The 27,334-nt window shown below is 43.4% G+C and overlaps 4 protein-coding genes across 9 annotated transcripts in view; 3 read left to right on the top strand and 1 right to left on the bottom strand.

Moving 5' to 3' along the window:
• The window catches only part of LOC110974077 (ATP-binding cassette sub-family C member 8-like), a 24,034-nt gene extending 21,605 nt beyond the window's left edge, over positions 1–2,429 (top strand). For all 4 annotated transcript variants that reach the window (XM_022225419.2, XM_022225420.2, XM_022225421.2 and 1 more), the window contains 4 exons: positions 57–160; positions 895–1,028; positions 1,128–1,190; positions 1,913–2,429. In XM_022225419.2, the coding sequence (XP_022081111.2) occupies positions 57–160; positions 895–1,028; positions 1,128–1,190; positions 1,913–2,050 (439 nt within the window). In that variant the 3' untranslated portion in view covers positions 2,051–2,429. The remainder of the gene's footprint in view (positions 1–56; positions 161–894; positions 1,029–1,127; positions 1,191–1,912) is intronic.
• Positions 2,138–15,118, bottom strand: LOC110974074 (F-box/LRR-repeat protein 18-like). 3 transcript variants are annotated; one of them, XM_022225412.2, is made up of 10 exons: positions 14,896–15,118; positions 13,204–14,071; positions 12,926–13,070; positions 9,563–9,734; positions 9,251–9,308; positions 6,414–6,580; positions 5,729–5,977; positions 4,767–4,865; positions 3,842–3,961; positions 2,138–3,466 (listed from the first exon to the last, which is right to left on the bottom strand). In XM_022225412.2, the coding sequence occupies exons 1-10, from the start codon at positions 15,081–15,083 to the stop codon at positions 3,277–3,279; spliced, it is 2,256 nt and encodes a 751-aa protein (XP_022081104.2). In that variant the 5' UTR covers positions 15,084–15,118; the 3' UTR covers positions 2,138–3,276. The 3 variants fall into 3 exon arrangements, with proteins under 3 accessions (XP_022081104.2, XP_086991506.1, XP_086991505.1); XM_087135380.1 differs by having other exon boundaries at positions 14,943–15,075; XM_087135379.1 differs by lacking the exon at positions 3,842–3,961.
• Positions 15,119–18,286: 3,168 nt separating this feature from the next.
• LOC110973989 (melatonin receptor type 1C-like) lies at positions 18,287–21,426 on the top strand. Its single transcript, XM_087136300.1, has one exon. The coding sequence runs from the start codon at positions 18,916–18,918 to the stop codon at positions 20,035–20,037; it is 1,122 nt and encodes a 373-aa protein (XP_086992426.1). The 5' UTR covers positions 18,287–18,915; the 3' UTR covers positions 20,038–21,426.
• Positions 21,427–21,561: 135 nt separating this feature from the next.
• On the top strand, positions 21,562–25,471 carry LOC110973973 (melatonin receptor type 1C-like). The gene has a single exon (XM_022225245.2). It carries the CDS (start codon positions 22,947–22,949, stop codon positions 24,213–24,215), a length of 1,269 nt encoding a protein of 422 aa, XP_022080937.1. The 5' UTR covers positions 21,562–22,946; the 3' UTR covers positions 24,216–25,471.
• Positions 25,472–27,334: the final 1,863 nt, after the last annotated feature.

Below are 27,334 nucleotides of genomic sequence, written 5' to 3' on the forward strand. Positions count from 1 at the left end.
AACAAGGTGGTGTCAACTTTTGATAAGACATGTTTGGTTCGGGTTTTCATCCGTAGATTTAACCTTGATGCACAGCATGCACATGACGACAGTGCATTGTGGGAAGCCCTGGAGACAGCTCAGCTGAAAGACGTGGTATCAGACCTGGAAAAGGGATTGGGTAAGACAAACAATGCTAGCTGTTACTAAGCAACATCTGAACAATGCCAGAAGCTACTTTGAGTCAATGATAACTAGGAGTACATCTAGGATCTGGGAAGAACATGGGATGGAAGTTTGAGGTGCCTGTTTTGAAGGGGTAAATTGGTTGCAATGGATAGAGTACTATCAACTCTTGTTATAACAAAGTTACAGGCACTAGACAAATTGCTTTGTTATACGCAGGACTTTATTTTTTGGGGGGAGTCAGGTTGATCTATAGTGGGTCTTTTCTTGCCTTTCAACCTCTGCGAACCGGGTTCGATCACATCTCACCTAGGTTAGCATGTGGAGTGGGTTTTCAGTCCCTGCCTGATTCCGTGGTTTTTCCCTTGAATGTCCATCCTGGGTTTTCCTCCCACCACTAAAACTGAACATTTCTTCATTGTCTTCTTAATTATCACTTTATCCTGTAATTGGCGCTTAATGCACTGTTGGATGAACTGATACATGAAGAGACTGGAAAAGCAAGTTGCTCGATTTGCTCTTGATGACAGGTTTTTGTTATAACAGTGTTCTTTCTATTGAGAGTGGACTGTAATTTAGCCTTTTTTGACAATACAAATCAGCGGACTCAATGATGTTTTTTGTGGGATGACAGAGACCCACTTTTGAATTCTTCCCCCCACCAAGGATTGAAAACTCCTCCTCGCAAGCGGAAGCAGTTTATACTTAAATTGCTTAATTCATTTCTAGATGCCATGGTGACAGAGGGAGGTGAGAATTTCAGCGTGGGTCAGCGTCAGCTGTTCTGCTTAGCTCGTGCCTTCTTGAGGAAGACTCGTATTCTTGTCATGGATGAGGCCACCGCCTCTATCGACTTGGAAACGGTGAGTCTTGCCTTGTTTCATTTGTCACATTAAAATGATTCGACAAAGTTAATTCTTTAGATTGAAAAACATTCATTTTTTGGGGTCCTGTTCTTTCAGGATGCAATTCTCCAAGACGTAGTCCGCACAGCCTTCAGAGATCGCACAGTCATCACGATAGCTGTAAGTACACTGGAGATTTTAATGATGGCTTCTTGTATTTTGTGCATTTGAATGATTCGTCAGAATGCGGAAAACAAAGTTGTGGACTCAAACACTGAAAAAGCCATTTCTGTGACTCGAAGGGGTAAAAGGCAAAGAAACTAAAAGGCTGATTGAATGAAGAATCCCAAACCGCGTTTTCACTTGCAGTTGCTGTTTCCTGTGCTCAGCCTGTCTATATATACAATAATAATCACCAGTAACTGTTGTCGGAGTCTTCCGTAGGCCTCCATAGTGATGACACCACATTTTCTTGACGTGCTTTTCTGCGGAGCCAGTGGGGCCCCCAGTCTTCTAATAAGCTCCATAGGAAAGCACACACATAAAGCGTAGCGTCACCAGTAGAGGGCTATTTCTCCAGCATACTCTCTCCCGTGTCATCACCTTGACTCTAGGAAATATGCAGCCACAACCAGTAGTACTTTTTGGTTTCCCGATAATAAATAGCAACTCAAACAAGCAACAAAGTGAAAATATTTATGTGCCACACATGAATCAATATTTTAAAGTCTGTTATCAATTTAAAGTAAAACCAAATGAATTAAATGGTTGATATTCAAATTAATATTTACATCGCTCTGATGTTCAATAATAGTGTCCTTGTAAAAAAGTATATTTATGATTATGGCAGCACTTAAAGAACTTTGCGCTCTGAAATACGTATATTTTTTAATATCTTCTAGCACCGTGTTCAAACCATCCTGGACTCAGACCACATCCTGGTTCTGAACGAGGGTCGGATCGCCGAGTATGACACGCCCGAGAATCTGCTGGCTCAAGAGGACAGCATCTTTGCCTCTCTCGTCAGGGCTGGAAGTTAAGGAATTGAAGACTGTTCGACAGTGCCAAACCTCTGCCTTGCTGGTCAAAATTGGAATTTAACATCATTAAAACAGACTCAAAAGATGTACACTTTTTCCACAAACAATGATAGTGTTATTGACGCTTTTTTCAAACTTTGAAAATTAGCAGGGTGTTTCCATCCCAGTAGAATTTTTTTCAATGGTAGAAGGACAGAACTAATGAAACAGGAAGCGAGAAAATTGTGTGTTCTTAACTTAAAGTTTATAGAAACCAGTATTGCACCAACTAGTGCAACCGACATGAGCATCTTTATTTGAGGCCAGAAAAAGGTGCCTTACTCAAATCAGAGAAGGGTTACATATGTAAAGTGGAACAATTAATGTATACATGATGCTGTATTCTTAGAAAAAATACCCTCTTCTCTTTAAAGTCTGCTGTGTGCGATCTTTTTTCTGTGTTCCTGAGAGCACCTCCTTAATGTTCAACAATAACATATTGGAATGTATACTTCTGCACATAGTGCATGTAAATACCTGCAAGTACTTTCAATGTGTTGTGGTGAGTTTCTCATGTCCTACTCCTGAGAGGTTTCTGAAGTTAAAATATCTGCATATTGGATATCGCCAATCATTTATCAGGTCATATGTTTAGGGAGTGCAAATTACGGTTTTGAAATAAGTTTTAGGTATGCCAACGGTGCCTTTACATAAGTACGTTTTGGGTGCGTTGCTACACAATGTGTTCATGCATTTCGCTTTCACAGACACAAAAATGGACTCCATTAACATAACACACGTGTGGGCTGTGTTCAGCCGTCAAAATTGCCCTGGGAGTAATTTTGACGGATACACAACGCTTGATGCAAGTGTTGACATGCACATGGAAAGGCACCTCATTACTATCATGAGACGTTTCTGAACTGCACAAGTAACACAGTCAATTAAGGCGTGAGTGAAGTTCTGCCATAGCGTAAAGGCTTCTGAAACTGGCTGCTGGAGTTAAGTCAGGTTTTAACAAGAACCCATTTCACAGAGCTGCACGGCAAGAAATCTTATTTGGCCAACTTATGTGCTAAGCAAAAACAAACACAGAGTACCAGTTACAGGCAGTATACCATGATTTTTGGTAACCCCTATATCTTTTCTAAACAAATACAGTTTACATCGGGCCCATTTCCAAGCACTGAAGAACAGTGAAATTGACTGCAAAGTCTATGCTTCCTGGTTAAGGTCGGTCATCCAGTCTACTCCCTGGCCTCCTCTTGGATGTCTGCTTGCAGTTCATCCCATGAGGGCGGTGCAGCTACCTCACTGCCCAGGAAGACTTCCCTGATGTGGACGTCAGGCATTCCCTTGAGGCACTCCTTGAGCGAGTCTTTGTTGGACGGATATTTACCAATGGCGAGGCGCAGTGCTAGCCGATCAGCCCCAAACCTGAAAAAGGAACACAGCAATGTTACGAGACACCTGCTCTTTCTACATCACTCCAATTTTGCCAACAAGTGGCCAGTAAAACTATGGTCGGTCATCAGTTCAATAACAAAGAAATAATTCACTACCTGTTCACAAATCTTGTGCAGCTATCAAAACATGAAAAAATAAAACACCAGAAGTTGGGAATGGACCCATCGACATGTACAAGTTAGCAGTGCCCCTTAAACAACCCTCTAGGAATTTTGTGCATCCAGTTTTGTCTCAGATTTTTACATGTCCCATGTCCTTCTTGTGTGGGACAATATTAAACAAACTCTGTCAACCCAATTCCACCGTGTTAGGCCAACAGAGGGTGTTACTGGGGCTTGTTTTTACCTGAGAGTGAGCTCCTGTTTTAGACTCTTACATGCTGCGACCGTCAGAGAGCACAGCAGAAACAACACAACAAGCTTTGGACAGTGGTCAAACAACCTGATCACATCATCTAGCTTCACACTTTGAGAAGACGATGCATAGGAAAAGAAAAGAAAAAACACAGCTCATCATGCCAACTTGACTAGGCTGGGTTTGCGAATTTGCATCAGATTTCTTGTTTTAGGATTTCAATATCTGTTTGAATGTCTTACACTTTCCTTTGCTATAAACATGATAAGTTGAGAATTTTTATGCTTTCCTTCGTGTAAAACAATTTGAAAAAAACAATAAACAAATAAAGCCGAAATTATTGATGATGTGAAAAAAAAGGCTGCTGAATTCAGCTGGTAACTACAACAAGTCAATTACCCCACAAGAGATTATTCTGTATTAGAAAAGGTTAAATTGCTTCTTCATTTTGGGAGTATAGCCCGTAATTAAAGTATAACACTGTAAAATTAAGTGCTTTCCGGGAGCTTGTAAAAAAAATTCACAAGCTTAGGTGGGTGGGACTAAAACTCATCACCTCCTACGTACAGGTGTAGACCTCTTATCTTACCACTTGACCGCTCAGCTTGCTGTTTTGGTCGGCCAGTTCAAAGCAATGAGTACTGAGCCCAACAAGTCACATCTTATAAATATGACAGGTAACATCACAGAAGTTCAACTGACTAATTCCAGGCAATGCCATAACCGGGGTGGCACTGCATGTTCTGATTGCATTTGCGTGCATTTGGCAAATCACGACACCCTATAGGTGGAGCAGGTGTGCGAATACGTGCGCACTACCCGTCCAGGAGAGTTGTGGCACCATAGTAATGACCTCTGTTAGCTGAATTACACCATAAAGATAATCACGACCACTTACTGAAGTTTTTCAACTCACCTTCCATTCTTGGAGACAACACAGAGCCTTGTAATGGATGGGCACTTCTCTAATGCATGAAACAACCGCGACACGCCGTCAATGTTGTCATGCTCCAACCTGATGCAAAGAGCACATTTCAGAAATTGGAATAATGTACAGCACGGTACACAGGCAGCAAGTCAACAGACCAGGCTGCATCCACAAAAAAAGATCCACCCAACTCAACTCAATCCACAACACTTTATTCGCACCTTACTTTCATGCCTAATAAATATGTTACTGTCTCAGACAGTTTGAACGTTTGAAATCGTTTTCTGAGTAAATATTTTATCTTTCTCATAAAGGGGGAAGATTCAACCCCATTATAAGTCTTTTTGAAACTCAGTCTTAGCTTTACAGTCATTATGAATGCCTCGGTGATCTTCCGTTTCATGCACAGCCAACTGGAAAAGTTAACAAATGTAGAAAAGTCCACCACAAACACTTATGGATTCAATATTTGTTTATATTTGTTCTATTTTTCTACTGTTGGGCATCTGGATGGGAAGTACCCGCAAGAATGTTGGCATTACAAACCAGTCTCAGCGATGACATCCCGTAAAAGAAGATGAGGCACTCGTGTATGGGAAAAAAGGGGACCTCCTCATGGACATACTCAATAACTGAAACCCTGTGAGAACGGTTTGTGCAATTTGGATTGAAATAAAAACTGCATCAGATTGGCTGCTGGGCATTAGCTGCAAAATGCCTGATGGCTCAGCATTATCAAAGCATTAGTATACTGAGCCATCAGCCATAGGAGAAAATATAGACAGGAGAACTCAACCACCCCCCAGTTTTGTTAGGATTAATATCTAAAATGTAAATCAAGCGGCTACTTCTGCAGTGCTGCAAAGGCGGATTGTTTCAAATGCTATTAACCATAATTGAACTGACTTGGAAAACTCGACTGTGATGAGGGGGAAAAAAAAGATACTTGCTTGAGGTCCTCCAGACAGTTGGCTAACGACAACGCCTCGCACAGTCCCGCAAGAAATTGGCACTGGCCGCTGCGACCCAGGTGGATCAGGGAAAGATGTCTCAGTTGCTTACAGTGTTTGGCAATGGCTACCAGGGAATGGCCACGGAGGAAGGTGGGCAAGTGGCCGAGCACCAGGGAACGGAGGCGGGTCCAGCGAGAGATGCACAGGAGGGTGTCCTCCGACACCGAGGGAAAACTCGAGGGGGGACTGGCAAAGACAAAGTAACACAAACAGTCATCTGCAAGAGCCACTCTAAAAGTAGCTGTACAATATTTCTTACTGCAAGGTCATATTTTTCAACACTACGGGGCATGGCCATAGAGCAAAACATGGTTTGCCTCCACAGATTTCTAGGATGTCACTGTGTAGGGTACGTGTCAAATGTACTCTGCAAGAACTCTTTCTGAAATTCACATCCTAGGCCTAACACTTTGCTAAAAAGCAGAGTGCCACTGGAGAGAAGCGTGTTCAAACTTTATTGGATTTGGAGGCATTAGATTAAGAAATGGAAACCAAGAAATCAAAAAACCTGCACAAAAACAATTACTTTTCCAGAAAGATCTGCAGGAAAGAAAAAGCTGTTTTTGTGAGTTTCATGATCCAACTGGAGTTATTAAAACTGAGCTCCATATACACTACTCACCAGGGTGCACTTTTGGATTCATCCCCCAGTGAGCCGATTGACACACTCAATGGAAGAGTACACCTTCCACCTTGGAGGTCCAAACATTCCATCAGGGGTGTGCCGCTGACAACCTGGGCCAGGTTACTGCCACAGTAGATGCACCTACCACTGTTAGTGGTACTGTCCTGAAGCACATCCACGAATGGAATTCAATGTTTCAAGGTGCAGATATTTTTTATTAAGGTTCGATGTCCCTGATTTAAACTTTAAGTACACAAAAGGTAGATGACTCCGGACAATACTTGGAGAATAGTACAAGTGCCATGGTTGGGCTGTCCAAAACATGACAGCAATGTTGGAGTTACTGCAATGTTCTGTAGTAGATAAAAAGTCTTTTAAAATCTCCTAAACACATGCACAGCAATAGCTCTGCAAATGTAGTGAAATAAGAAGCGTCAGTATAAAGCTGTTTTTCCACCGTTTCCAACTCTACAACAATGCTACTGCTGATTGGCCAAGCTTTCATTTGGAGCTGGATTTTTCTAGTTTAGTGAGTTTAGTTCTAGTTTCAATACATTTATTTCCATTTCAACACAAAGTATAATTTGTCTAATGGTTCATATTCCACAAATCCAAATTTTCTGCACCCAAAATGTTTGAAAGAGATGGCCAGTTGTCTCATTTTATCCACATCAAAATAACTGGATACAGATCTTTGGACATCGCTACACACCATATGATGACATTTCAGAACAGCAAAGCATGTGAGGGGGTCCAGCAGGAATGAAGTTTTACAACTGTTTGGGGTGCTTTGCTTTTGAGTATGAGGCTGTGTCCAAAACGGGCTTCCAGAGCTACGGCTAGTCTCTATTCTCCACGCATTTCCAATGGAGTGAAGGCCTAGACCTAGCTCTAGACAAGAGATTCGGATGCAGCCTGAGACTGAATTGGATTGTCTGTGCTAACAGTTACATGTGCATGTGTCCCAGCAATACCAAAATGACAAAGACTGGAATCAGAGTCCCTCAGCAAAACTATCCTGAAAGCTACCAAGTCATCTGTGTGCCCCAAATGCTGCCCCTAACACCCATACCTGTTTAGCATACAAAGTGTGGGCATTTCTTTGTTCTCCTGTGGTTATTAACGAAACTTGAGGAAAATGCTCCTTTTTCTCCCACTAGGATAACTCCTTCAAGCTGGATTTTTGATGATGATTTAATGGAATGTTCCTCTTCATATTAAGACAGATAACCTTGACCCCAAAACGCCTCTGAAACTGTTTTTCAGAGAGGGGAAAACATTGTGTGGACGTGTGCGAGTCCACACAATGCCATCTCACCTTACATTATGTGGACTTCTTTTGTGCAGTGGTCCACACTATGTATGCCATGCCAGCACACTGCCCCCAACACTGCCCCAACACAGCCCTTAACACTGCCCTAATACTGCCCCCAACACTGCCCCTAACACTGCCCCCAACACTGCCCCTAATACTGCCCCTAACACTGCCCCCAACACTGCCCCAACACTGTCCCAACACTGCCCTTAACACTGCCCCCAACACTGCCCCTAACACTGCCCCCAACACTGCCCCTAACACTGCCCCCAACACTGCCCCTAACACTGCCCCTAACACTGCCCCCAACACTGCCCCTAACACTGCCCCCAACACTGCCCCCAACACTACCCCAAACACTGCCCCTAACACTGCCCCTAACACTGACCCTACCACTGCCCCTAACACTGTCCCAAGCACTGCCCCTAACACTGCCCCTAACACTGCCCCCAAGACTGCCCCTAACACTGCCCCCAACACTGCCCCTAACACTGCCCCAACACTGCCCTTAACACTGCCCCCAACACTGCCCCTAACACTGCCCCCAACACTGCCCCTAACACTGCCCCCAACACTGCCCCTAACACTGCCCCCAACACTGCCCCCAAGACTGCCCCTAACACTGCCCTTAACACTGCCCCTAACACTGCCCCCAACACTGCCCCTAACACTGCCCCCAACACTGCCCCTAACACTGCCCCCAACACTGCCCCCAAGACTGCCCCTAACACTGCCCCCAACACTGCCCCTAACACTGCCCCAACACTGCCCTTAACACTACCCCAAACACTGCCCCTAACACTACCCCTAACACTGCCCCTAACACTGACCCTACCACTGCCCCTAACACTGTCCCAAGCACTGCCCCTAACACTACCCCTAACACTGCCCCTACCACTGCCCCTAACACTGCCCCCAACACTGCCCCTAACACTGCCCCAAGACAGCCCCTAACACTGCCTTGGCACAGCAGCCTGATTCCTGCTACATGCACTTTTATACAGGCAGAGTCAGGTTGGCTTTTTTGGGGGTTTTTTTCTTGGACTTCCAGCCCCTACCTAATTCCATAGACTTTTCCCTGGAATACTTCTCTGGGATGTTGCTACCAAGTTCAAAATGAAACCTTTTTTTTTCCTTCTCTCTCACATTAAGATTAAATTAAATTTGTCCACTACATTTCAGTATAATTATATCGGTATTCCAGAAATTAGAGGTCCAAAAGTATGACATTTTTGTGTCCCTGTTACATCTGACCTTTGTTATTTGAAATATGGAAATATCACCAAAATTGATTTCAAACTGTTACTATTTGTTTGGCAGGTAATTTGCATTAATTCATCACTCTTGTAAGTTAGAAAATGTATTCCTCACTTACAAAATCGAATGTCGTATGTGACAGGGACACCAAAAAAATGGACCCCTAATTTCTGGAATCACGCATATGGGATCTGAGAAAAGAACTGAACAACATGGCACTACAATACACCCCTAATGTTGAGAGTCAATGATATTCCTTTACCTCTGCCAGTGTTCTTTGACCAGCTGGGCACTCAACTTCAGCCACGCAATTCTCACACCTACAATGTTGACAAGGTGGAAGAATTATTCTGTGGCATTATGGAGTCTGCGCTTTCTACATCACGTTTATATTTCGCCTATTTTTGGCTGGTAAAACTACCGTTGGCTTTAAGTGCAAGACCATAAGAATAATTCCCTGCTTAGTTCTCTAAGGAAATCTCATGGCCGCCTTTTATCATATCAACAATAAACATCCTCTTGCAATCTCCACTTGACCAACAGCAGTACTTGACCATTATGGTGTACTACTTACATGATGTATGTGCGGGCCTTGGAACCAACTCGCTGGCGCTTATTGGAACTAGTGGTGTGGTAATCAAGTACACCATCGGGATTGGCTGATTCCTGCGATGACGTCATCCAAACTGGTTGTGATTGACTTTGATCTGCTAGCCCACATATAGGCAATGCTAGAGATTTCAGACCTACATGTACATGTGTGGAAAAGAGATACTACATTAAAATATTTTTCATATCTGTCAATTTTGTTTCCAAGAACAGGGTTGACCGATTTAAATGAACTTGATTTAAAATCACAGATTTAAATTGCAATTTAAATTAAAATGATAATTTTTAATCACAGATTTACATCACTTTAAATGTTTTAAATAAGAGCAAAATGTTTCATTATTTAAATTTTGTTTCCTCAACTAATCTCCTGGTAATTTTTCCAGGTTTTGCACATTTTAAGCAGCAAATCCCCTACTGATAAGAAGTATGAATGCATATATGTTACACATTTTGGGTTGGAAGGATTTTTGTTCAATTCAAGCCACTTGTTTTTATTTCAATCAGATTTTTGGATTCAATGAATGAATTTCATGTAAGGAATCATGATCATGATTTACATTTCCTTGAAAGTGTCCCTTCTGAATTTACGCGGTGAAGCATCAGTGAACATGAATCTTTTGTATCTACAAGTATATATTTGTATTTTATTGAGATTCAAACTCAATAGATAGTGACATCAAAACCAGAAAATAAATGTTCTCAATAAAGTGAGTTTGACTCAAACCAGAGTTATTGATTAATCACAAATGAGCTGGACCACAAACAAAAGAGACTGCTTATTACACACATTAGAGCGAGGTAAACTACAAACATTTTGCACATCAGGGGTGAGATTGACCAATGATAAAAATAGTTGAAAACAGCTGAAAAAGGCATCAAGAAGCTGAACTGTGAAAATCTCCAATACTTTTGTACACAGCCAGTGAGGAAAAAAAGCTGAAATCCAAAACAAAAAAAGCTGAAATCGGCTAAAAAGCTGAAAAATCTCATCCCTGACACATGTACATGTGATTCCTGCCATTTTTCTCTCCTTGTAAACAAAATCCTGTGAACTCTAGTCCACATGAAGTTCTGTCACTTTAAATCTGGTAGGGATTTTTACCCTTGGTACATACATGAACCTCTATCTCAGAAGGAATTGCCTTTTGTGTGGGTACATATAAGTGCCACACTGCATGCATTTCACCTGGGCCAAGACATTATTTAACCACTTGCTGCCAGGGAACCCCGTTTCAAGCACCATGGGTTTATACACAGAGCCGGGGTGCCTGACATGGGACAAAAGAGCTGGTCCGTGTAACAAAAGACCGTACTCGGAACAAGAGACCTGCTGCTGGGAATTGCCATCATTTTTTGGCTTGCATTTATCAAAGGTAATCCATCACTGTTTCTAAACAGTATACCACTGATTTGGGCATAGCGCGCCCCCAGATTAGCACCATGGACAAAAGTGCTCCAGGGCCCCATTGATAAGTGACACAGCACCGCTGCATGCTAATCCAGCTGTGTTCAAAAAGACGCCACTGGCATTCACTGGGACAAAGGAAATTATGCAACACCTCAAAATTCTGGGTTCTCTTCACAGGATGGCAGGCCTGGCTGAAATATTCAGGAGTCAATGAAGGTTACATGTACCTGTCAGCCGAGAGTAGCCACCAAAGAGTCATTCGTGTGGATGTAAACATCCATTAAATGAAATGACGAATTTTTGAAGAATTTTAAAAACTGAAAATCTTGAAAGTCGCCCGTATGTGTGCACTGCATTTTTAACCACTTCGGACTGGGGCATTTTTCAACGTTGAGGATGCTGGGCCGGCATGACTATCATTTTTTCCGTTTTCAAAATCCTTCAACAATTCATCATTCCATTTAACAGTCGTTTATAGCCGCACGGAGTAATCTTCAGGCACTACTCTAAGTTGACAGGTGACCTTCATTGACACCCGAATATTTCAGCCAGGCCTGCAGCCTTGTAAACAGAGCCCAGATTGTGCGGTGTTATACAGCTGTCTTTTGTTCACGAACCTGGCTCAGTGCACTGCTGACCTCTTTTCAATAGGGGCCAGATTAGCATGCAGCGGTGCTGTGTGGCTCATCGCTGCGGTGGTGGAGAGCTTTTGTCCCCGGTGGTAATCCGCTTGCTCTAAATACCCCAAACCCTGGTATACGGTTTCAAAATAATGCTGGATTATCACCACTTTTGAGAGTGAAAAATGCCGGTCATGCCCAGCAGCCTGGTCTTTTGCTCGGAGTACGGTCTTTTGTTACAGGGCCCTGTTTCCTTTGTCCGAGTTCGGAGACCCCTGCCACACATATAAACCATACGGCTCCGATCCCGGAGTCCCCGGCTGGTAGTGGTTAACCACTTCCTGCCGGGGCATTTATCAATGCTGATGATGCCGGGGCGGGATATTTATCATTTTTTCTGTTTTCAAAATTCTTTAGAAATTCCTATCTTCATTTACTGGACACTTACAAACACGTGAAGGCATGTCTGGTGTCCACTCTAGCCAGACAGACAAAATCTATCGATGCCTGAGTATTTCAGCCAGGCCTGCAGCCTTGTAAAAAGATTTTGTGGTGTTATGTAATATTCTTTTGTTCATGAACCTGGCTCAGTGCACTGCTGACCTCCTTTCAATAGGGGCCAGATTAGCGTGCAGCAGTGCTGTGTGGCTCATCACTGCGGTGGTGGAGAGCTTTTGTCCCCGGTGGTAATCCGCTTGCTCTAAATGCCCTAAACCATGGTATACTGTTTCAAAACAAGGCAGGATTATCTCGAACTTTGAGCATGAAAAAATGTTGGTAATGCCCAGCAGCCTGGTCTTTTGTTCCAAGTACGGTCTTTTGTTACAAGTACGGTCTTTTGTTACAAGGCCCTGTTCCCTTTGTCCGAGTTCGGAGACCCCAGCCACGCATATAAAGCATACGTGTCCGGATCCGGTTTCCCCGGCAGGAAGTGATTGAAAGCACCTGGCAGCATTTGGTTCAGGTGGTTTGTGATTTCCACAAAAAATGTCCTCAAAGAAATGATTTCCTTGCTTTGGAATAGATAATGTTAAGCTGACTTAAGTCCATTTTTTATGACAATAAAGAAAATCTAATTTATACTATAGAAAATGTTTTTGTTTAGAAATTAAAAAAATTTGTCAACCCTGAAAAAAAAAACAGTTCGATTTTAGTTCGAATGCCATCTGGTAGTCATTTACACTGAACAGATTTTGAAGCAATGGTAGCTTTATACATGTATAAGGCTGCTTAATTTAAAAAGTACATGACATAATTTCTAGACAGTTCTAGCTTTTAAAATTATCTTTCAACTCACCTCTCAACTGCCCAATTTGTAAGCCAAGACGATTGGTTGTGCCCTGTTCATGCAAGTACCCCTTTCTGATATTGCTCATATTCAGATGTTCCAATGGGATCTGTGCCTCCACAAGAGCCTTAACGAGCATTAAAAAATCTTCCTTCTGTAGGAGTCAAACATACATGTAAAAGAAAACAATTTGTAAACCTCGCCAATATTTAAGAATGTCTGCTCACTGCATTATGCAAAGCTTATCCCATTTCAGCCTTTCAAGGAAATAGCTTAATTGGACTCACGTCTTTGAAAACCCTGTTGTGCGTGTATGCAAAGAACCCACTTATGTTCAGACTTCTCAAACGAGAGAACTTGCTTATCGAAGTGAGGAACTCATGTGTCAGGCATCTGTGTTTCAATTCAACACCAAGGTGCCGAATGCTCTGCAGTCTGCGGGATTCCAAGGTGGCAAAGTGGCAGTGAGTGTCCATCTCCAGGGACAGGATTGGGGCACATCCTGGATCCGTGTCCCAGTCTGGTGCATCTCGCAGGTTCCCCGCCAGGAGGGAGGGCAAGACACACAGGGCTTTCATCTGGCCCAGGAGCACTCTCCACCGTAAGAATTTCCACTGGCAACTCCACGGGTGCTGGGCAGCGGCCTCCTCAGCAACCGACAGGTACTCCAGCTGGTGCAGGGGAAGTCTACTGAACAGCAAATCGTCACACAGGCAGGTGTGTGACCCCAGCGCCTGGTGCGAAGTGGCCAGGCTGAAGGCTCGCAGGCTCGTGCACAGCCAGAAAATGGCGCCATGCAGGCAGTTGCTGGTGACGACTACGTTCAGCTCAGTGAGCTGAGACCAGGTTGCCAGGGCCTGCTTGCTGAACTGCCTTGACTGCACCAGCCCTGGATGTTCATAGGACAGTGACCTGAGGGACCTGGCACAGGACAATATCCGATTCAGGGTCTTCAGGGACACGGAAATCCCCCGGATGTCAAGACATTCCAAGTGTGGCATGAGTGGGTTCAGAGCACCTATGTGTGTCTGGTGGCCCGTCAGCCAAAAGCAGTGAGAGATGTTCAAACTTTGGACTGTTGTTCGCTTGGAATGACATGCCACTTCTTCAAGCGCGTGGGGAGTCACACGGTAGCATTTTTGAAAATCAGCATATCTGCCACAAAAATAGATAAACTGAATAAATCATCTGACTGTCTCATTTCAAACAAAGTGGGGTCATCTACTATATAGAGTTCAATTCTGCTTGAAACCCTTCCAGAAATCATAAAAAAGATGTGACCAGAATACATGTATATACAGTCTGCATGTGCGGAATACAGAGTGATATTACAGAGTTTATGTACCTCAAAAGAAAGATTAAGTACATGTAGGTTTTTTGTGATCTTTTTACAACTGTCTGATTTCATTTACAAGGTCTGATGCTATGGTTCCCGGCAATTTTGCAGTGACGAATATCACCAAAGTAAATGGCTCGATATCATTTGGCCCGCATCTTGTTCCACCAGTGGGAAATTTGGAAAGAGTTCCATATACGGACAACACTTGTCTGGAAAAACCTTGGTGTTTTGTAAGTTAATGATTTAGAATTTCTTATCTAAACTTCACGGTTTAGGATATGTTTATAACTTTCTGACAGCTGCTGTAACATTTTAAGGGAAAATTAGTGTTGTCTGTCATTGTCTGTATATGGAACTCTTTCCCAGGATTTTTAGTTTCAAAGGACACCTTAATTACATCAGACTTATCTCATATTAAGCAGCAATTTGAAAAAGAAATGGTGTAACTGAAAGGTGTAACATCAATCATGGGAAAGATGGAACGGAAAACGGCGGAAACGTTACCCCATTTTCCTTCACACAATGCCTGTCTACCATTGGGCAAAATCAGCCATGCGGTATTAGCAGTAAGGATTATAGGCCTACATGTAAGTTATATCGATATCTCAGAGTCATGAGCATGCGTGATCGTAATGCCTACCTCAACAAAGCTGAATCCACGCAAATGTCATTTAGTCTGCGATTTACCTTACAAATCGATAACAAATCTATCGTTGGAAGGAACCTAAGCAAATATAGTAGTAATTCATTGGGGAGGATATCCAGCAAGCAGGCGTCTGCTTCGTCGACTGGGAAATTGTTGACATTTTGTGCAATTTCATTCCCCATGTTTTTGTGAGGCCCTTTCCATGGAGGCTGCCATCTTAATTGGCGCCCTCAAGCGGCTGGCGAAGAACGTGGCTGATCGCCCGTCACCCAGATACGCGCCCATAGAAAACAATACAAAATCAGACCGAAGTAGCGCCGCCTGTTGAAGTTTGTGAAGAGGTTGGCCTCCGTTTTTTTTCACTGGATATTCAAGATTATGGCCAGAAGATCACTTTTCGTTTCAATTTTATGGGGGTTAACCACGAAACCTTTTTATTCGCCTTTCTCCGAAGACACACCCAAAATAGTCGTAAAACTATGCGCTCAGCTAGCTCTGAATGTAGCCGCTCACCTCTATCCAAAATCCTCTATCCAATTTGGGCTTTTTGTGAAAGAAATATCCATATTGGAAACATCAGTCCCAAATTCGGGATTTACAGAAATATTTCTATGATCCCTCCTGATTATTGCATGTCTTATTGTAAAAAACCGTGGGATCACAATATATTACTGAGTTCGCATGCAGAAATACGACCATTTGGTGGATTGCGCGCCCAAAGGACTGGTGGGGGGGCTCGACGAGCCAAGTAAAATAAATGGTAGGACCAGTCGATAGAATGTGCGCAAGCGTAATGTGTATTCGCGAAATGGCTACTCCGACAGGGTATGCCCCTTTTACATCACTTTTTTTGGGGGGGCCTTCATAGGCTGATAGAAATGTGGCTTGCCGTCTTTACAAAAGCAAAAGAATAAACTTATCTTAATCTCCAAGTGTTGAAAAATCTCATTCATCGAATGACAAAATAACAAACAAACACACGATAGAAAAATATACCCCTCTTTAACTTAAAAGTGAATTTAAGTGGTTAAATCTGACTCAGAGACTGGATTACGATGCAAGCAAGTAGTAGATCTACGATACGCGTAGAAGCATGATAACGATAGGCACCCAAGTACGAGAAGGGGGGTTCGTATGCCAATAGAGCTCTCTTGTTTCAACGGTAGCCCCACAAAATACCCCCCTCCACACACACAAGTGTGTATTTGCCTGCAACTGGGGACCCCCTATTGTTCCTCTTTTGTTTGTACTTCAACTTTTTTAGAAGACCACCCATATGTTTTGAACACAGTTGTCAATCGGGGACCCTCTGTCAATCGGGGACCTTATTGTTCTCTATTGTTCAGGGTCCCCTATTGAATGCAGAAACAAACTCAGATACACACACCCAACCACCCACCCAGGCCTACGGCAATGTTTCCAACTTCTCCCTCACCCTTTATCATACAATAACCACGTAGGCCTGTTCCAAATATGCCCGGGTATTTCATAACGCCTGTCGCTCAGCAGTGACCTCTGCCAAGCCACTTCGAGCCTAACGAACCCTGCCGCCTTCGCACTTGGTATAGCCAAAGAAGAGTTCAACTACACTTTGGACCTGCGTTTAACCCTCAAAGAGCCGGGGCGGAATCCGCCCCCCCCCGTTGATTTGTTCTTAAAGCATCTCTAAGATTATTTTCTGCGTGCTAATACTTTATGAAAATTGTTTCCAATGTTTCAGCTTCATTTTGATCCCAAATTTATGAAAATCGGACGTGTTCTCTCAGCGACGAATTTTAGAAGGCAGGGTGAAGCGTGATGTAACATTTACCATGACTTTGTACACAGCAGTACACCGTACATAGGACAGAGTGGTATCCTACCATGAATAATCAATTAGTCACAATTATGCAAAGACTTAATTAATTTACATGAAATTTCACACAGATGATAAGTATGGATGCCTCTATGACACTGCCAAATTTCATTGAAGTACAAGATCGGGGGGCTGCGGATTCCCCCCCCCCCGTTGTGACCAGGCCAAAAAAACTCGGCTCTTTGAGGGTTAATCACTTTACCTCCCTGACAACATCCTTTCCTCTCCACGTGGTCGCAAAGAAGACACAGGACTGGCGATCACGGTACATGTGGTCAGAGCCCTCAAATGCGTAACCGTGACTGGGTTGACCAATATTTGGGCCCATCAGGTAGCCTCTCGCCAGTTTCTCGCCAGGGTAGTACACCTGATCTTAGCAAGACTGACTTGGTGCGGGCTCAGATGAAAATAATCCTAAAACGTATACGAAAGTGTCCCCCCCCCTTAAATGACTGTGTAGCTGTTCACACGACGTCTTCACTTCCTCTGTCGTGTGGACATCTTTGTTCTGAGGTCCAGAAAGGAATGGCTACAAAGGATTATTGGACGGTTTCTCTAAACAGATGCAGACGTTGGGGGTGGCTCCCTTTTGTGCCACTATAACCATGTCACGTGCTTAATAATCCACATCTTATTTTGATGTTTTCTTTGAGATGCATCCGTGTTTATCTGAAATGTTTATACTTGTGATGGGATTCAAGCGTGCACGATTGCTCCCATGACTATGGTTGTGGACATGGTTTTGGCCGGCAATGTTCGGTCTGCGCGCGTGACTGTGGTGGCGTTTCCAGGACTTGGGTCCAGGGACTCCCTGTCCTCCTCACGCACACCACTCTGTGACTTGCTATTCTTGTATTCGTGGCCAAAACAGGTTTGAAACCACGTTAGGCTCGTTATCATATCTGATTCCCGTTTTGATTATTTTTTCTCTGGTTTTGTGTAAACCTAAACTTCGTGGATCACGTGATTTGTGCATCTGCTCAAACTGTCACTTCTTTAGTTTTGTTTACAGCTTAACTCATTCGTGTAGTGTTACTTCACGTAAGTATAAAGAACGATCGGGCAGGCATAAATCACTTTCAGATCTTTTGTTTGGAGTAAGGGAGTCCAAACTATACTGTGGGTACTTTTTGTCCTGCTGCGAATGACGTTTGTACGGAGAGCGTCCGCCGACAAGATTTGTCGACTTTATGACTGACTGTATTGTGACGTGACAGAGGGCGCAAGTCACTAAGCGCAGTGCAACGTTTTAGATGGCGCTCTGCCCAGTAACAGAGGCGATGCTAGGCGCGCATAGCTGTGTGTTAAGCAAGCGCGGCACATAGGCTCCGCATTGTGCGTTGTGCGATAGGGCAGCAGCAGACGCGTGCGCGGGCGTGGTCACAGCAGCGCAAAGGCTGTAAAAGGCACGCGCAAGCAAGGCTTAGTCGTTCTGATACTGAACAAGGGCTCATCCTGAGGTAAGGGTCGAGAAGCGCTGTGCAAGGGTTAAAGTCACCTAGCCTAGTGTGACTTGTGCCTTAGTCCGAGTGGTGCGTGTGTTGTTGAGGGGCTCGGTAGGTTGAGGGGCTGATTCGTGGTGCGGTATAGTTCCTGATAGGAGCTTGCGGTCGATGCAAAGGCGAATTGCTATCTCGTGACGTGAGTTGCGTAGCGCAGCCCTGACAATAAGCCCCGTAGACTTCCTAAAGTCCCTGATTCGGCACTGGATGCCCACAATTCATTGTGGTGTTCGCTGCTCTGGGCGAAGTCTGGGTCACGTATAATCACACAGTCGCCCCGTCAATAGCGCCCTCTACTGGTGTATTGGTTGAGTGTGATGATGAATAAACCAGCTGCTTGTTAATTGTTGTATATAAGTCAGAAGTCCAGGCGAAGTTTATTTCAAGTCAGGTCTGTCCAGGTTACGTCATTAAGTTTCGACCAATCAGATTAGCCATCATCTCGACGAAGACCAACTTTCTTGGGGGACGGTATACTTCGGTCCCAACAGACTCGTCCCTAGCCGCTCAGGGACTCTCCGGCGTGCCGTCCGACGCACCGCGCCTCGAGGAGGAGGGCGCCCTCGACTTCGTCGGAGGTGCGCGGCGTCACAGAATTAAGCAGTTTAGGCAAATAGTTCTGTTCACTTTCATGTAATTAGACTCTGAAGCCAAGTCATGAATTCAACCTTGCCTGAGAATCTTGAAGAGCAAAATGCTACCGCAGGCTCAACGAATGACGCACCGGTTGAACTTTATTCCCGTGGTGTGCTTGTGTTTGTAGCCTGCACGTGGGCCATCGTAGCGGTCCTTGGTGTTGCAGGTAACGCCATGGTGATCCTGTCAGTGATTCTGAGCAAACTTGTCCAGACTTCGACCAACGTCCTTGTGGTCAACCTCAGTGTGGCTGATCTGTTGACAAGTTTGTCTTTACCTTGGTCCAGCGTGGCGAGGCTCAGCGGCGGCACCTGGCCACTATCCACTGAGGTCCCCTGCCAAATAGCGGCGTTCCTGTTTCACACCGGCCTGGGTGCCAGCCTCTACAACCTGGCTTTTATCGCGCTCAACCGTATGGTAAGGATAACTCGCCCGCTGGCTACCTACAACAGGATCTTCTCTCCCCGCAAGATGCTGTGCATTGTGGCCTTTTCCTGGCTCGTCCCAACCTTTGTCATCGTGTTCCCTCTCACCATTGGAGTCGGGGGCTTGGGCTATGATCTCCTACTTGACTCGTGCTCCGATGACGACCTGCATCCCCGTGCTGATGAGTACAACCTCGCCCAGACCATAGGGTTCTACCCTGTCCCCATGACCACGGTCATTATCAGCTATCTTGTCATCTATGTTCACGTCAGGCGGCACTTCAAAAAAAAGCTTCCAAAAAGGAATAACAAGAACACCTTAACCCCACACAACAGCACTGCTGGTATGGCATCATCAGCGCCAACGGTTTCGGGAGAGGCTACAGCAGAACGCAGAGGCGATCGCGATGAAAGATGCCGTATCAGCCGACAACAGCTCAAGATCACGAAAAACCTTTTCGCTGCATTCTTCGCGTTCACGCTGTGCATATCCCCCTACCACGTCTCACTTTTCTTTCCGTCCAGCATGCGGTTTGCATTATATGGGGCCACAATCCTGATTCTGAATAGCTGCGTCAACCCGATCATCTACGGGGCCAAACACCCTCAGTTTAAGAAAGTGCTCCGTCCGATGCTACGCTGTAAGTGGGGGGAAATACCTCAGCCGTCCAAGGCGCTTCAAGCGATCCGGAGAGGTCAACAAGAGCGGACTGTGTGAACAGACAATCACCATGCGTCAGAGGAGGAGTTACCTCTATAGTTAAAATTGCACGGTAAACTTTAAGAACATTGTTGAATCACAAATTCTGACTTTGCGCATCCCCGATTTGCTTGTTTTTTTCTCGATTAAAGTGAAGGATTATTATTCTGGAATAGATCAAAATTTTACAGCATTATATAAAAAAACTGTACAAAATATGAAGTTTGTAGACAAAAATTGCGAGCATTAAAAAAGTAAAAGCGAACAAATCCTATGTTTGAAAAGATCATAGCACAGTATACGATTTAATCTCAGTGCTCGCAAAGGACATCATTTTATGCGATGTTTACATGTTTAATGTTTAATTTAATAAGCATTGGGGATTTCTGTATAAACTACATCATATACAAGTGTAACGGTCGAAAGTAGAAGTACAAGCGTTTGAATTGTCTGTATTGAAAAAAGTATTTGTTGGAGATACACATACAAATATTTATTTGGTGTTATTTTGGTATTTTTGTTGAAACTGTTATCTTTTAAAATTATAATATACATATTTGTCCATATTAAGAATTTTCAGCTCAAGCGTATTGAAATCTCGTACTCTTCTAATTATTTTTCTCGTTTACTTTTTTTCGTATATGTACACTTTCTTTGATTTTACCTTGAATTTGGGCCATTTTCCAAGGCATTGGCTGAGAAGTCAGACTACAGAACCAGGGCAAAAACGACGACAGTCTCAGTGTTGCAGTTGTATTTACAACGAATGAATACTTTTTCTTTCAAGGTTATGATCTCGAAAATAACAGACAGATGCATTTCATTCTTGGACAATACTTATGTACGTGTATTATGAACAAGTTGTAACTGCATGATGGGAACATTAGCAAAGATAACCCCGGAGAAACTTATGAAGACTCGTTTGCCAAATGCATTTTGAAATTCCAGTTGGAGACATAACGTACGTTGTTGAAATTACGATTTTTGTTGTAAAGTAGGCATGTCTGAAGCATTTTTGTCGATAAATAACTTAAATGTGACGTCCATACCATGACGTCCATACATGGACAGATTACTGTCTTGTGTTAACGATGCGAACATTGAAACGTCCCAAAGGAATATGTATTGAAACCGTCTTGTACATATGATTATTCTGTGCGTGCGAGTTTTGAAGGATTGAAGTAACACTGTTTTTATCAATATCGTATATTACTCAAATTTATATGCCCGATTAGACATGACATTGTCAAGAAACAAATGTTAAATTCGATTGGGGTTAGCGAAAGCCGGTTCTGTCGATGGTAGCACGTTGTAACTCATTTTTTTAGAAGTTGTTTCCCAACCCTTATCTTTATTATTTTTTCAGTACTCTTTGCTGGGAGAGGATAAAGCAGAAGTGATTCTTCAGCTGTTAGTCTCACGCGGGCCTGTATTTTTTACGTTTATGCGTATTTTAGTTGTGTTTACAATATCTATATGTAAAGCAATGAAGCGCTCAAAGCCATTTCCTCGTTTTGTTTATCTTTCGTTTCATCCCGTAGGCCTAAGTTATATCCAATTTTTGTTTGGAGGATTGCTCACTTTAATCAGCTCTTTTCATTTTTCCACACCTGCATCGAATCAAACATCTCCCCAGAAACTTCAAGCCTGACACAAATATCAACATTGATCCGTAGATGTGCATTAAACAAGTATAACATCATGATAATGCATTATCAGGTATAAAGCGGCAAACAATTGCACTTTCCAAAACGACCAACTTTTCTCAGAAATTCTGTTTGAGTGTCGAAGTTGGCTGGTCCTCACTTCCGCAGTATAAAAGGTCAAAGTTCAGGTACATTTTAAATGCTTGGAACAAATCAACACGTTGATCAACGTATTTAAATATCTTAGAATATTATCGTGAAACCTCGTATTAACATAATGATGTCGAGTGTACAAAACATTATGACGTCATCAAGTATCAGTTTAAAAGAATTTGTATAATTACTGAGTAAAGTAAAGTAGGCCTACAAGAAATTTTATCAATTAAAATTTTGAAACTGAATGAGGTATAGCACATCCATATGTTAAATAGAGCACATATTAGGCGACTCTAATTGCAGCAGAATATCACATGACCTCGACTCCTATAGGGTAACTGGAAGTGCAGGTACATGGATTTAACTAGATTCCTAATATGTCAAGAGTTGAAATTAGGGTAGTATACAAGGACTGCTGACGTCATAACATGAGAGGGCGACATCTTATAACGTACCAGTGGAAAATGCTTGACATTTGTGATTATACCATACTTTCACGATATACGAAAGAGGAAAAAAACACTTGTTAGTCATAAGTACTCTTTTTGTATAAGGTTTTAAAATAATGACGTCATGATGTTACTGAAGGGATTATTCTAAGATGATCAGTTTCGTCTTTATGACTTACAGTTATTTCATATAGGCCTACAGTCGTGTTGCACAAACAGTGAGATTAACTACCTTAAATTAAGTGATGTAAACAAACCAAACATCGATATCAACCAGTCACATCATGTTTGGAACTAAAACGAGCACTTTGTTTTTTTCTGTCTTGCGTTTTACCCTGACTGCTGGCATCGATAAGCTTTCTTCAGACAACAGCAGACAACAGCGAACGGATAGGCTATTGGGTTGCCAAACGTACACGGTGAGCATGAAATCTAAGCCATTGGTCACAGTTCAATGGGAATCTCTATGAGGTTGAACTGTGCTGTAAAGTTTCCTTTCTTGTCATGTTCTCGGTGTGTAAATTTCTGTCCTGCTCGTGCACGATTAATATTTTAAGCCTTTCAACTGTCATCGCTAGGAAATGCCGTGTTTTTACGGATCAATTTCCGCAAAATGCTACATGAGAGAGTTTAAGCGGAATAATTATGCAGTTCAGAATTTCATTTCGTCTTCGTCATGCGTATGCTGTCATACGACAGAACGCCGGGCGTATATAGTCAGGATTGCAAGTTGTGCCATACACCTATTAGAGTGAGTTCAACCAGCTGGTCGACTGGGCTCTCCACAATACCACTGATTTCTGACCGAAAAAAATCAAAGGGCTACACCATGAATTCCACATTCGCTTGGAGTTTTGACGAGGAGAATGTTACTGCAACCTCCACGACAAATGCACTGACTGAGTCCCCTTCCTATGGTTTGATGGTGTTCTTAGCCTGCGTGTGGATTGTCGTAGCGGTCCTTGGTGTCGTGGGCAACTCTACGGTGATACTGTCGGTGATTCTAAGCAAGCTTGTCCAGACTTCGACAAACGTCCTCGTGATCAACCTCAGTGTGGCTGATCTGTTGACAAGTTTGTCTTTGCCTTGGACAAGCGTGGCAATGCTCAGCGACGGCACCTGGCCACTTTCTACTGAGGTCCCCTGTCAAATAGCGGCGTTCCTGTTTCACACCGGCCTGGGTGCCAGCCTCTACAACCTGGCTTTGATCGCGCTGAACCGTCTGGTCAGGCTAACTCGCCCGCTGGCTACCTACAACAGGATCTTCTCTCCCCGCAAGATGGCGTGCATCGTGACATTTTCTTGGCTGGTCCCCATCTTCGTCATTGTGTTCCCTCTCACCATTGGAGTTGGTGGCTTGGGATACGATGTCAAACACGCCTCGTGCTCAGACGACGACATGCATCCCCGCGCTGATGAATACAACCTTGCTCAAACAATTAGTTTCTTTCCAGTTCCCATGGCAACAGTCCTCATCAGCTACCTAGCCATTCATATTTACATCAGGCGGCATTTCCGGGAACAGCTTTCAAGAAACAAAAGTAGGAACAGCGTCAAGTTGGATCCCAGCACCGCTAGAGTGACATCGACCTCTTCTGGTGAGGCAACTGCGGAGAGTAAAGAAGGCCGAGGTGGACAGCGCAAAATCAGCCGCCAACAGCTCAGGATCACCAAGAACCTCTTCGTGGTCTTCTGCGCATTCATGCTTTGCTTGTCGCCTTACTTCATCGGCATGTTCTTCCCCCTCAGCGACACGGTTACCCTGCACGCAAGTACTATCGTCATCTTCAACAGCTGTGTCAACCCGGTCATCTACGGGGCCAAACACCCTCAGTTCAAGAGGGTACTCCGGCCGATGCTGCGTTGTAGATGGGAGAAAATACCAAAGCCCTCCAAGGCACTGAAAGCGGTGTTAGCAAGACGCCAACAAGAGGACGAGGTGTGAGCATACTCTGGTCACTGAAAGAGAACTCACAAACACAATTGACTTTTAACTGTCTAAAGGCTCATGCTGTGTGTGATAAGTGCGTTTACTTCTGCTGTCTAAAATTATCTAATGAGCCATCGTTACCAACTCCAATGTCTGACTTTAATGAATTACACAAATATAGCCGTTTACGGAAACGAAATCAAGCGCAAACCCTAATGTACAAACTTTTATCTGCAAACATGTTGTACAGGATTGATGAGATCTCCTTGTATGCAGCACTATGTCCCCTTTCGGCTTGTGTATTGTTACTCTAGAGCTGCATGCTGGAGTGGATGTTTTTGATGCTAAAACACATTTCTATTTTAAATCGCTCATGATTTTTGGCTCCCCGAGCGTGGTTTGTTGGGTTTACTAAACGTGGCAACCAATGAACCCCTTTTTGTAATTTCCAATTTACCTGCATGTGTACATAACTAGCTGTCAATTGCTATTTGATGTTCGTGAACTCATCTCATTGAAAGGGTGGTTTATACTCGTCACAAAGGCGAACACAACACCAAGATTTTGTTAGGTCAGATCATAAGCGCCATTTTTTTCGAAAATTGAACACTCATCAGCTTTAGATTTTCTGCAAAGGTTTCGTGCCATCCAGTTCGCTTCGCTTGAACCGACCTGAAGCAGCCTGAAACATGGGCCGTTTTCCAATACTCAACTTCGGCTCCTTCTCGGGCTTCAACTGTTTTTTTACTAGCTGACTTTGAAGATGTAAGCATAGTAATCAGTCCAATAGTGCCACAGTACATCAAATAAGATGCAAGAAAGCCAAAAATTGCAGTAATCCAATGTAATTAAACGTTTCAGGCCCATAATTGGGGATTGGTTTTGGGAACGAAGCCTAGGACGGAGACGAAGTTGAATATTGGAAAACGGCCACGCACCGACGTTAATTAAGCCTACGTCAGGTCTAAACCTTGACTCTACGGTCTTATGCATAGAGCACGTGCCAAAAGCTGTATAATGCTCCGACCCTGGTCTTGTTACTTGACCTGAACGAACTACATTTTGGGTACCTCATGGGATATAATAACACACAGTTCCAAGAAATGGCTTTGCAAAATTAAGGGTTAAATACCAGATGTTTTCCTTTTTCTGGCCTGAAAATCGGAATTTGGTTATGAATACCAGACACACGTGATAAACGGGCCTCGATTCAACCAACATCCGGTGCGGTAACAAGCGCAGTATAACAATAAAATCACGCACCGATCAAGTTGCACCACGAGAACTGTGAGAACATTCCACCGGGAGCAGCAGCACCACCTCATCGGTTGAAAAGATTCATGATGGTGGGGAGTGTTCATTTTGTTGTTAGTTTGCGACCGCAATCCGTGCCATGTCATAGTCATTTGCAAGCCAGCGAAGTACGGTTCCCTCCACTCCAAAAGACCCTTCATTGCTAGGAACATTGGGCCTCTCGGTATATTGCTCCAGCTCAAGGGACATGGAAGGCCCGGTCAATTTTTAGGAAAAGGAGACCGGATTTCACATTTTTCCAAAGTACATACGACACCGACAAATCCCCGCGTACCAAACAACGTTTTCGGAGAATCCTGAATTTGACTCGCATGACTTTTTCCCAGCCCTGTCATTTCTGTCTGGTTGTGTGAACTTGTCAGCATGTTGCATCTGTTCCATGATGTACAGCTTAGCTAGATTTTCAAAACGGGACGTATACCACTAAATGCAAGCTAGTTCAATGACATTTTAATTGCTGAATTGTTTGCATATGTATGCAGCCTTTACACTGAAAAAAATGTAACACCTTTCGTTTCAATTAAGGACCCTATTCATTAAAACCAGTGATGCGTCTATGTACATACCAAGAGGGCACAAAGTCAACACACTGAGTTTGTACACAAAATATCACCATTTAGCAACACAAAACTCAATATTTTTGCGCAGGCGTTCCTATGTGTTTTGCAGCCTGAGAGCTCTTATCATTTGACATCCCGTGATTTTATTTCTCTCTATTCAACGTGTAGCCACAAATTACGTTTTAGAAACATCCCTCAACTGACAGAAAGAGGAATGGTGCGTCATGTTCATAGCTATCTACCAAAATTGTGTTTGTGTTAAGAGTTGCGACTGTGCCTACCACGAAGCGCACGTTGAACGGTATATTGAACGTCTTCAATTGATACTACTGAATAATTCATGAATCAGATGACGGGGATTTATTCAGGTGTTGTATAATACCAAACATTCTCATCCCCTTACACCGGAATCTCCGAATTATTTCCTCAACTGTCGCAGGCACGACAAATGCACATAGACCTATGCCCAATCATACATATATTCTTCGTCTTCCCTGTATTGCGTTTTGTTCTCGACAAAGTTGATTTTTTCAGGGTAACAGAAATAGAAAGCATTAAGTTCACGTGAACAACATGATGACTACCACTTGAAATCTAAGCTAAGTTCGTGAGAAACAAAATGCGCTATTTCATCACAAGCACTGAGCAAGAGACACTTTTGTATAAATGCTGTAACGAAAATGAAAATAACTTGGCAAATTTCTCCTCTAAAACAACTCCAGAAGTAAGTGATCTGGAAGGGCAATAACTGCACACAAACATTAAACGCTCATAGCCTAAAACAAGCAACAGCGCAAGCATTAAATTTGATATTGTTGTGAAATCATACCAAGCACCAACGAAAACATGAATGTTCAATGCCCTATATAATGATACACAAAGTTTCAAGGATGCAGGTTACCAGCGAAATATTGCAGCGATGACAGGGTATAGAGGACTTTCATGGTTTTGAAACAGATGGTATGTAGCAAGCGCTTGCTGCGGCCCGGCTATGGCTTATCTGGCATACCAGAAAGCAGCAATTGGACTGATGTTACAGCCCACGCAGTTCAAACTCCTTGTGTCCTCCCTCCACAGACGGAATCGACACATTTCACAACTCCCCTTCACTTTTCCCACGCCATGCTAGGCCAAGCCAAGTAGTGGGCCATTGCTCTGGATCGCTGCCGGAGTGGCTACCCGGTAACCGCAACTTTGTGGCTCTCGACATTCTATATAGATAAACAGAGATATTCGGTTCTGTTTACACCCTCTTGATCT

The sequence above is a fragment of the Acanthaster planci genome, linkage group LG04, assembly GCF_054643075.1.
Source record: "Acanthaster planci isolate LZ-2023a linkage group LG04, COTS_SCS, whole genome shotgun sequence".
Classification (NCBI taxonomy): domain Eukaryota; kingdom Metazoa; phylum Echinodermata; class Asteroidea; order Valvatida; family Acanthasteridae; genus Acanthaster; species Acanthaster planci.